The sequence below is a fragment of the Pygoscelis adeliae genome, unplaced genomic scaffold (genome assembly GCF_000699105.1).
Source record: "Pygoscelis adeliae isolate BGI_AS28 unplaced genomic scaffold, ASM69910v1 Scaffold126, whole genome shotgun sequence".
NCBI lineage: Eukaryota > Metazoa > Chordata > Aves > Sphenisciformes > Spheniscidae > Pygoscelis > Pygoscelis adeliae.
Window position 1 is genome coordinate 530,211 of NW_008824896.1, and position 11,251 is coordinate 541,461.

The 11,251-nt window shown below is 47.4% G+C and overlaps 1 protein-coding gene across 1 annotated transcript in view; it reads right to left on the bottom strand.

The window, feature by feature from the left end:
* The window catches only part of NMNAT2 (nicotinamide nucleotide adenylyltransferase 2), a 21,542-nt gene extending 15,699 nt beyond the window's left edge, over positions 1 to 5,843 (bottom strand). Inside the window, exon 1 of the mRNA XM_009324654.1 lies at positions 5,831 to 5,843. Coding sequence (XP_009322929.1) covers positions 5,831 to 5,843 — 13 coding nt within the window. The remainder of the gene's footprint in view (positions 1 to 5,830) is intronic.
* Positions 5,844 to 11,251: the final 5,408 nt, after the last annotated feature.

Here is an 11,251-nt window from a genome sequence, read left to right on the forward strand (position 1 = left end):
TCTTGGGAGTCTCAGTCCCACTTCTCTTCTGGTTTGTCGGGTTTCTAGCCCGTTCGTTGTTGTTGAGCTCAGCTTTCTGTCATGGCTTCTCAGCCCATTTCTTGCCTGTTGAATACCTGTGATGTCCAGAGACTGCGCTGGACCCCAGAAAACACCCTCCAGCATTTTCATTTTCTATGAGCACTTTATAGCCTTCAACACCAATGCAAGGATGTTGGGATGGAAGAGAAAAGCTCATTTCTTTTCTGGTGTAAATTGTCCTTAATGCTCCAGACAGCCTTGCATGGCTTTTAAACATTGTTGACATAAATAAACTACCAGCGATGGACCCTGCCAAGACGTGCATTAGCCCACTGGCAGCATGCTTGTGCGGTGGAGAGCTTTCAGCCGTGGCTCCCTGGCTCCATGCCTCCCGGCACAGCCCCTCTGCAGCGGCTGGTAGTTGACATTAGCCTTCCTATGTTGGGGAAGGAAGGGACAGGGATGACGCTTGGACCCTTCCCAAGCACTGGTGACACCTCCCCGCTGCCCCAGCCCAGCTTTGCTCGCCTCCTCTGCAAATGCACTTCAAATATTTTTGGCTCTACTGCTTTCTGGAGAGATGATGGTGGGGAAAAACCAGAGGATATGGTCCAGGGCTACAAAAATGACAAGTGATGATTTTGTCCAGACTGAATGAAAAAATAACAGCCGGCTTCCCCAGTAGAAAATCAGTGCTTATTTAAGAGATGTTTCTTTTTGGCGGTTCTCACTGAGTATATTTAATCGCAATGTTTCGGCTCCTCTGGCACTGTACCATTACCTAAATTGATGTTAATGAAATAAAATATTCTTTGCGTTCAATTTGTCAAGGTGTAATTTCAAATTGTATTTGCTTTGTCTTCATACCTGGTTCATCTGCACCCCTAAGACTTCCTTTTTCCTTTTTTTTTTTTTTTTTTTACAGAGGAATGCCACTGGCCAGCTCTGATTTATGCCCTTCTCCCCACGGGGGATTGAAGCTGCAGCCTGCTCACGCTCTGCGCCAGCCCTCCAAAAACACACACAAGGTAGCAGGGAGGCAAGAAAGTTTTGCACAGTCTTAATTGGTCTTCCCCGAGAGCCAGGGCGGAGGAGAGTGCACAGCCACGAGTGATGGAGAAGGCAAAACTATTTCCTGGGTGTCTCATTTTCATTTCGAGCAATTTGGCCTTTGACATCCTTGGATGGGAGGTGGGATGTGGCCACGAGGTGCCGAGAGCAAGGCAGGCACTTTCCCAATGTCTAAAATACCTTCTCCTGCAGGGGAGAGTGACCCAGATAAGCCAGCACACTTTGTTTTATTCTCGAGCTAGCAGCACTTGCAGGACCTAAATGTTGCTTCCTACCCCAAGCACAACTCGGGCAAGGAGCCAGCAGTTATTCTCAGTCTAATTGAGTGGTGTGTATGTGTGTGTGTGTGTGTATATATATTTAAAAAAAAAATAAAAAAATAACTCTGAATGCCAAATCAGGGATGTATTTATCAGAGATGTACTCATCTCAGAGCCCAGCTCTCCTGCCTGCCCCAGGGCCACTTTCTCTGCCCCAACCAGCGTCTTCAACCACCCATCACCTACAGCCGCACCTTGGTTAGAGCTGGGGAAACCATTGGCACCTCCATTCCCTGGACTTCCTGGAGGGACAAGATGACATTTCTACTAGAAGAACAAGCCCTGACTGCTCTTCAAGGGATGTTTCTCTTTTGGGAAGAAGCAGGAGGAGGGGCAGAGAGTGGTTCTTCATCATGGGGTTGACCCTTCCCAAGGCAAGCCTGGGGAGATCCCAGTGTGTCCCACTGACCCAGCCTGTCCTGCCTCGAGCTCAGTGCCTCTTAGACAATCTCAGTCAGATTCCCAGGAGACTTTTGGCCGGTAGAAAAATCCCATTAAGCCCCCTAATGATTAATGATTTTAATCTCTGAGCTAATTGCTCTGTTACACATTTTTCCCCCCACCCTGTTAGTCCATAGCTGCACCCGGGCATTGTAGAAGTAACAAATTTGGAAAGGGGTTCCATGCTAAATGGCTTCAATCATTGCTGCACATTTGTTTTAACAGCTTTTCATAAGCACAAAAAAACATTGGCTACCAAATACCTCAAAACTCGTGGTGGAAGCGGAGGCTATGAAAGGCCCCAGAGAAGTGATGCTGCAGCACCTGACCCTCCCGCCTCTCAGCCCACCCAGGCCCCCCACCAGCGTCCAACTCCGAGAGCCGCCTGAGTGATGACTAACGAGACTCATGCTATCACCATCTGTTGACCACTCATGGCTTCATGGCAGAAAAGTGAAATTAGATGTTTAAAACAAACCAAAAAAAAAAAGGTTGAAGACCGAGTCACAGTGAGCTGACCTAGAAATAGCAGAGCATTTGCTGGAGACCCAACAAGACAGGGCCTGGGAGGGGACCTGGTCAGTCCCAGGTGACCTGGGTTTCTCAGATGAAGCCATAGAAGAACAGCCTATTTGATATCACTGAAATTGAAATTTAAATTGAAGGCATCCTATTTTTCCCTCTTTTTTCAGAACTGGAGTATTGCAAGGTGCAGTGCATGTGTGAAGGCATACAGGAGCCTGGGAAGAAACCCTCCAGGTCCCAGAGCTTGAGAAGAAGCATCTGAGGAACAGCCTGGCAAAGCAAACCAGGCCAAAGCGCTTTTCCCCCCTGGAGCATCCCACCCTACTGTGGTGGAGCAGGTAGGAGCAGGCAATGCCCATCAGGTGAGAAACATGAGGACAAGTATGGGGAGCTGCTTCTTGAGTTGAAGCTGCCACCAGCTCCTCCAGGTAGGGACTGGACCTACTTTTCTGTCAGGCAGGTGATTAGCGCGGTGCTGTCACTCTCACCACTTCTAAGGAGAAGCAATAGAATTTATTGCCCAGAGATCTCCATCCTGGTATCACAGGGAGAGGAGGAATGTGCTCAGCACCTTGCTGGGTCTCACCTGAAGGATGGGCAGCTGAGTCCTGCCAAGGTGGACCACCCTAGACCGGGTATTTGACACCCAGAGCTGCTGTCTGGGCATCTTAGAGGTCTTGGGGCTGGCGAGGTGAGGGGAAACATCTAACCTGGTAAAAGTAACTCTTAGCAGATAAAAATGGATGAAGAAGATGACTTCATGTAAAGAAGGACATTTTTTGAGCTCCCTGTCACAGGACAGCACTGAAACATCTTGTTTAGAAGCCCTCAGAGAAGAATTAAGCACCTCTAGGTAGGATGAGTGTCTGTATGCACGGCATTGAAGTGAAAAGTGAGAGGTCATATAACTTTCCCTGGCTGGTGCATTAACCGGCCATGCCGTAAGTCAGCAAGGGCCATGCACGCTGCAACGTGGTGCATGGTGGAGGGGAGCGAGTTTTCCTCTTCCAGCATAGTATTTTCTTCATTTTTTTAGAGGGAAATGTGCCAAAACATGCATTTGCCAGCGCTCGGTGTAAAATGCCCCTCTGAGCACCAGGATTTATTTAAGTACAAACCAGGAGAGTGAACATCACTGCAGCTGGACGGGGCAGAAAGCGGTCGGAGCGATTTCAGCTGAAATCCGTCTCTCCTATAGGGTTTTCAAGGCTAACAGCTCTCCAACTGGTGTAAAGTGATGTAAATGTGCTGCCCGCAGTAAAGCAACATCAATTTGTGGCACGAATCTGGCCCGGGGATGGTATTCTGTGGCTGTATCTTGGCTTCGATGAGAGTCTAAATATCAGGAGCAAAAATAAACTGTTTGGCAAGCAAAGGGGAGGGTGTTCCATATAGTTCTGATTGGTCTGTTTTGAAATTATTTTTATTGCCCTGGGCCCACAGATATAGTCAAACAGGACAAGGGTAGCAGCAAAAGGCACCTGGTGAATATTTTCTTTATCCTGCCGTGGTCTTATTTTGCTTCCACCAGAATGCGGATGGCACGGCCGAAGTAGGACAGGCACTTCAATGTTGGTCCCTGGAGAGGTCCCAGTCCCCATCTCAGCCAGCCACAGGCTGGGAAATTGGTGTCACCCAGTGCCTTTTTTAAAAAAAAATGGGGGGGGGGGGAACCCAACAGATTTCCACGCTTGTTTTCCACTGCCCTAATTTCCCCATGCAAGAGCTCCATTTGTTTTCATTTCCAAGCTGTTGTAGCACATCAAAGGCAGTGCTTTGTACGCCCCGGCGCGTGTTGTGTTGCTCCTTTGGGCTGGCACACAGCAGGATCACAACCCTACCAGGAGTGGAGGATTTACAGTCCCTGAATCCCCACGCAGGAGAGACAGGGAGCATTTGCCCTGCAGCTTTTTGCTGGTGTTGGGTTGCCTCTACATGGAGCTGACCCCCACGCCGTGACTCTGACCCATGGCTTGTCTTTGCTAGCAAAGCATCCAAAGATCCTGACCCTGGCAGGGATCTGCGTTGGCTGAACCGGGACAGTGCAGACAGAAAATGTCCCACCTATGGAGATGCAGAAAGGCCAGGGAGATGCTGGTGACAGCATGGGGTAGCGGAGGCAGCCAAGGGAGGACTGCAGCCTCGTGGCGACACCAAAGGGATGTCACATTCCTGTTACCACAGCCGTGTCTTGCCTGGTTGCCCGGCTCAGCGAAACCTTCTCTCTTTGCAGATCTATTCCCAAGACCCCCTTTCCCCCGAAAGAAGCATTGACAATGTCTTTGCACAAAGCAAATGTGCCAGAAGCAAAGTTATGCCTTTCAGCATCCCCAACCCAGCTCGTGAGGTCTCGCTGGGAAAACTGCATTTTCTTACTTCCCTTGCCAATAAGCCCTAGCAAAACGTGATCTCCTTGGGGAAGGCTTAAGATCAATTAGGGGCTGTTGGATTTTCAATGAAAGTAGAAACCTTTGTGGAGCAGGGGTTGAGCAAGTCTTTCCTTGCCTGGTTCGGAGAGGGGCTCTCCACCCATCCCGTGGGGAGCTCCTTTGCATTTGCCTCCTTCTACTCCAGCTCCAAAATGGATGTATCCCAGTTCATCTCCTCCCGGGGCGAGCCCTAGAGTGGCTCTTGAAAATATGTATTTCTAAAGACTCTAGGTTTTTCTGTTCTCAAAATATGGATTTAGCAGTTTTCTGCTGGCATGACCAAACTACATCCAGCAGCTCAAGCTTACCAAAGGAAACTAGTTTATGCTGAAAAGGGAAAGAAATAAAATGTGCTCCCGAATTAGGTTGTCTTCTCCAGGCGTGACTGCACACCCTCAACACATGCAAGCAATGCTGCTCTGGGGGAACGAGAGCTGTGCCCTGGCCCTGGTTTGTTTTCAGACCTGTGATGTGCACTGCAGACTTTTCCCAGCTTTCTCCATGCAGGGCACCCTGAAAATCCAGCCCTGCTTGGCTGGGCATCGATGGCACTGCAGGAGCACTTGCATTCAGGGGTTATAAATGCCAGAGAGGATGTGCTTGTCTCAAAGTCCCGAGGTGCCCTGGCATTATCTCCATCTTAGGCTGATTTTTCTGTCTTAGAGGTTGTCAGGTCTTTCTATAGGTGCTTTGGGCTGTTCCACCTCCCTGGTCCCAGGTTGGGGCTAGGGCTACGATTAAGGTTAGGGTTAGGGCTAGAGCTAGGGTTACCTGTGTTGCACATTCAATGCAGCTGGACTGTTTCTGCTTGCCCCCTGGCTGCAAGTGGTGGGACACAGGCTCGGACCTGTCTCCGATACATCTCTGTGCCTTCTTCCTTGGCACGGGGGACCCCTTGCAGTCCCCCTGCCTTGCTGCCAGAAAGAATTTCGGAGGCCAGAGCATGCAAGGGTGAGGATGTCTGTTTTGGGCCGGCTGCTGCTCAGATGCACAAAGATCAGCCTAATCATGAGCCGCTCCTACCTGTGTCGCCCATCGCTGCGGTACCTGACACAAACCCACAGCAGCCTGGCAGGGAAAGCCGAGATGTGAGTCCCCCCCGCATTGCAATTGTTAGGAGAGATTAAGTGACTTGCCCAAGGTCGCACGAGAGACGTGGGCTGCCACTGCTGGAGTTTAGCATTCAGCAAATTGATACCCTTGGCATTGCACAGGCTGCTATTAAAAAGTATCAGAGAAGACAATGCGGGAAGTGCGAGCATCTTAGTGAGCCCAAACAGTTTTTAACAGAAGCGGAGCCCCTGTTTCTTTCTTGAATGAGGTTGTAGGACTGGATTTCTCACTGCTGGGTTTGTTTATAGTCGGTGGAAGTAAGAGAAGGTACGTGGCACATTTTGGGAGGTAGCATTGTCATAGAGACAATGTAATATCTCACAGACTGTAATAAATACTGCTAAATATTTAAGAGCTTATAAATATTTTAAAAGAATCCCTGAGTAGTTATTGATGGAGTTTAATCTGGTGCTTGGGAAAACTCCTTCTCTCTGTGGGTCATAAAGAGGAGATGAGGTGCTTGAGATGCAGGAAGCCGGTGATAAAGGCCATGAAAAAAGAGTCTGTATGGGGTGCAGCGATGGGAATGTGACATTAACATATATACAACGGCACTCAAAAAATCAAAAGAGCCATGGGTGCCGTGGTCCTGCTGATGCTGCTCTGTCCTCCTGGCACAGCACCTTAGAAACTGCAGTTTTGGCATGTTTTGGGCAAGTGCTGGGAGTGGAGGTATGTCGGTGACTCACCCCCGATGGCACAAGGCTGGGCTGACCAGTTTCGCCAGCTGCCACCACTTTCAGCTGGGAGCACTTCGCCCGGCGGGGCATGTCTTGCCCTCCCAGACCCCTTCTACCTAGGAAAGACTTTGGCTGTTTTCTGTGATTTCAGCAGCTTGGGTGTCAGTGGAAGCTCCTCTACAGCACTGCAGAGCCCGGCCAGAATGAACTTTAAAAGCTACTGAGAGATGAGCATGGATGCTACAACTCCCCATGTCCAACAAATCACCCACAGTGTTATAAGTAACGTCTGTCCTGGCTCTGCCCCAGGTCAGATCCTTCCCGCTGCCACTCTGCCTGCACCCCTGTGCTCCCCGAGCCCCGCCAACGCTGTGTGGAGCAAAGCCAGGGCTGAATCAAGCCCTCCCTGTCTGTCACATCCTCCTGGAGTCCCATTACCCACCTCTCGCTCCATCGATCGCTCCAGCTAATTGCGCATTCAGATTTCAGCCCGGAGATGAAATGGAAACACGAGGTAGCCTTGCAGAGGCCTTGAATTCTTACTCATGTTGCAGACAGCAGAGGCAAAGCCTCTCTTGAGCTCCTGACGAGCTTTTGCTAGATAGGGGCGGGGTGAAATTTTGCTTCTGGTCATTTGCAGATATATTCTCATTTAAGCAAAAGGGGAAAGGGTGAGCTGTCATTCTGCTCACGCATTTCTCCCAGCTCCATCCCAGGCAGCGATGCTGTCATTAAACTGCTCTGCAGTTCAGTCATCTCAACAAAATAAGAAAAAGTGATTCTTGAAATTCTGGATATTAAAACAACACACCGTAAACAAAAGCCTCAGATCCTGCCTCTTCCTCCCTCTTTACTTACAAAACTCCATGCCTTTATCTCAAAAACCTATTTATGTGATGCAGCAGACCTCAGTGCTGCTCCTCTAGAAGGGCTGCATTGAATAATCAAAGAGCAGCCTGCTGGGATTTTTAATTGCTCAAATTTTCTTAAGAAGCCATGCAACAGGGAGTTTTACTTCTGATGGCAGAGTCCTCTTTCATTGTTTTTCATCAGAGACATTTTTTACTCAGCTGTTGGTTGGCATATAAACTCTCTTCAATAACAGATGCACGTAGGATATAGGAACAATTTAATTCTAATCAGACAAAAAGGGTGGGGAAGGGAAAAATAGTGGAGATTTGCTGTATTTCAAGATTCACCCTATCTATGAGCTATGTTTTTCTGCACAAGTCCAGGTCCTGGCACTGTTTGAAATGAAGTGGGTGGGAAACTTGATGGCCAAACACGTTTAAACCATCTAAAGTACTGAGACTCCCTATGAGAAGGCCACATCTGAGACACTACAGCCTATTTGCTATCAATCAAACACTTGATAGTGCCAAAAAAATAGTTGTAAAAAAAGCCAGGTGCCTCTTATGGAATGAAATAACAACATCCCAAACCTTTCCTTGGGAGTCACCCAAACTGTTGCCTCTGAGCCCAGTTCTGAGCATCCCCACTGCCCCCAGTCTCCACATCGCTGGACCTCATGGGCACCATGCGGCCAGGAGAGGGGAAGGATGGCTTGAAACCTTCCTCTGCAAGGGCAGGGAGATCCCCAGTAAAGCTCTGCTAATCAAAGGCTGATGAGCAGAGGTGGAAAGGGGGACGGAGACATGTCAGAAAGGGTTGGGTTTGATAGGTGACCCAAGCCCTGGAGATGAAGCAGTGTCAGGCTGCTCTTAGAGCTGGGCAGAAATAAAACTGCGTTTGATGAGCAAGGCTATTTCCTTGAAGAAAGAAGTTTGCATGTGAAAGGATGGGTTGTGAGGAATTTCAGAACTTTAAAAAGGCAAGAAAAAATGTCTAACGTGACAAAATGGGGAACATGGGCATTTACAGAGGCCTTTTCTTCTACAATTTAAGAAAAATGAATTAAAACAAAATAGAAAAAAAAATCAATATCAAAGCACTGCATCTTGATCGACCTGATACCATCTCTCCCCACCAAACCCCTCATGTTTCAGTCTGCAGAAATCATCAGAACAACCCTCCGATTCTCATATATATCCACGGGACAGGACAAGCCCTTTCCCCTGCAGAGCTACGAAGAAACTCACTCAACATCTTCCCTTCAACTCCGGCAGTTTGTTGGCTGCCTCTCCAACCCTGAAACCGTGCAAACCCTGGAGCCCCTGACCTTGCACGGTGACGCTTTTAATCCCAGTATTTTACCTAACACTGCCTTCAAAGTGAACTAGTTTTTTGATTGAAAAAATAGGCTTTCTACCTTGCTCTGCAGGCCTGCCCTTTGGTTTTCATGTTCTGAACCCCAGGCAGGAGGAGGACACAGTTGTGTTGGGGTTCCCTGAGCTGGGACAAGGTGGGGAAATGATTTAATTGTCAAAGCAAGCACAAGCTTGTCAGCTGGAAGAGCGCCAGCATGGGCTTCGGTGCTTTAGCAGGGCTGTGTGGATTAGATTTTGCTTTTGACATTGGTTCGTTGGCTTTCATCCTTTGGGTGGCATCGCTTCCACGGGAATGAAGGTATAGGTGAACTGCAGCGAGGCCAAGATGGAAGGAGATGTCCTTTAGGCAGCAAATCCCATGGCCAGCCGTTCGGCACTGAGATGCTGAAGCCAGTGCGGGGACATCTCGGAGGTTCCCATTCTGAGCTGGCTACAGGGGAGGAGGGTTGAGCATCTACCCCATGCTCAGTGTCTCTCCAAGTGTCAGTGGGAAATTAAAGTGAGTTGGTTTGAGTTTGGATGTCTGTCGGCCATGCTGGCTGAGGTAAGCAGCTGGGCTCCCTGGCACCGAACAGTGGTGGGGTTTTCATGTGGCTTTAACGCAGGACTTTGTTCTGAATCTTATTTTTCTCCAATTATTAAGACTTTTTGCATGGGACCTGCTTTTTCTTCTCCCTGCCTCTTCAGGATATAAATGGATTTTCATTTCAGGCTAAAGGCCACCAATGTTCATGTCAAGTTTTAGAAACAACCTCTGCCCTCTTCTCTCCTCCTGCCTTTCTTCCCCCTGACATTAGCATCCTAAACTGTTTCTCATAGCTACATAAAGCTAGAAAATACAACTCAAATTTGTGACTCAGAATATACGTATATCTCAAAGCATATCTGATACCACAAATAACTCAGAGTGTTTTCAGGGCTATGTGGGTGTTTGTCTCAACCCCTTGGTATGGATGGTTGTACAGCACCATATCTCACCTACTTTTTTTATTGTATGTTATATATCTTATGTTAATTATTAATTTATATGTATGGTATTCATTTTATATACACAGACATGAATCAACCTCATTTGGTGAGCCCTAGTGACCTGGTCTTGTAACTGGCAGAGGACGGAGGGAGCCCTGTTGCAGCAAGTTGAGCTCTGCACAGACATGAAGGTCAGTGGAGAGTTGCAGTTGCAGGTCTGGCATTGCAACAAGAACCCCAGCTTTCTGGAAACCCAAGGATAATGATGATACTGAGTCTTAAATTCACATGACCGGTGGAAAAAATAACCTACTGGGAACCTTTTCCCCACTAGAAGAGACTTCCAAATAATTAACCCATCTCCTGTTCAGGCAAAAATCCTACAGGAAAAGGTTGGGTTTTGGCCTGAATAAAACATGAGACTGAGAAAAATTATGGTTGGCATACAATGGTATGTCTACAGTGGCATACCAGTGCAAATCTTATACTTCTTTTTGGCTTAATTAGTGCCATGTGTTAAATAGATAAATTGTATATCTCTATGTTAAGCAAAAAATCCTCCTATCAATTAGGCTCACAAAGCCCAAATATTTGTCTGAAAGATAAAAACAATATTTTTGCACAAATTCAGTTGTTTCAAATGCAACATTTACAGGATGGAGTATTGTTTTGGTTGGACTTGTATAGCACAGAGCTAAACGAGTAACACAGATTTTGGTTGAGATTCCCATGGCTTCACATGATTATTCTTTTAGACTTGGGGGGGAAGCGTTCCTCAAACAAAAATCAATAGGGATTTAGAAACTAAATTCTGTGTCCTTTCCTCGTGGAAGACTCATTTGTTCCTATCAGGTATCTCAAGACTTATATTCCAGGATCTCTTCAGGACATATGCTTAGAAAATTTCCACATCAAGACATCCTCTTTGAGCTAAAATATTTCTTCCTGAAAGACATCTACGTCTTGATTTACAGCCTTCAGGTGATGTAGAATCCATCAGGTACCCAAGTACTTTTTCCTACTACTTGATTAGCTTCACTCAAAACCACACACCATATCTGTAGTTTGAAGTTGTGTGGTATCCTAACCTGCTCCCGGCATCTCACCAGTCCTAACTCTGCTGAAAAAAGGAGCCCTTCCATCACATATCACATATCCCTCCCCCAAGCAGATACTTAAAGGCCATGGTCAAGTTGCTTCTTAACATCTTTAAGGATAGATCTAGACTGAGCCTTTCCGGACTCTTGCCACAAAGCTGGAGCTAAAGTAATTCTTGTTACTGTTCCTCCAAGAAGGGTTTTGCTAATGCTGTACATGAAAATAATACAACCTTTCTTATTCTGCTTGATATTCCCCTGCTTGTATCTACAGATTGCATTTGCTGCTTTATTTACAGCGGCACACAGAGTTTGTATTCAGCAGGCTACATACAATCACTCCTCAGTCTTTGACAC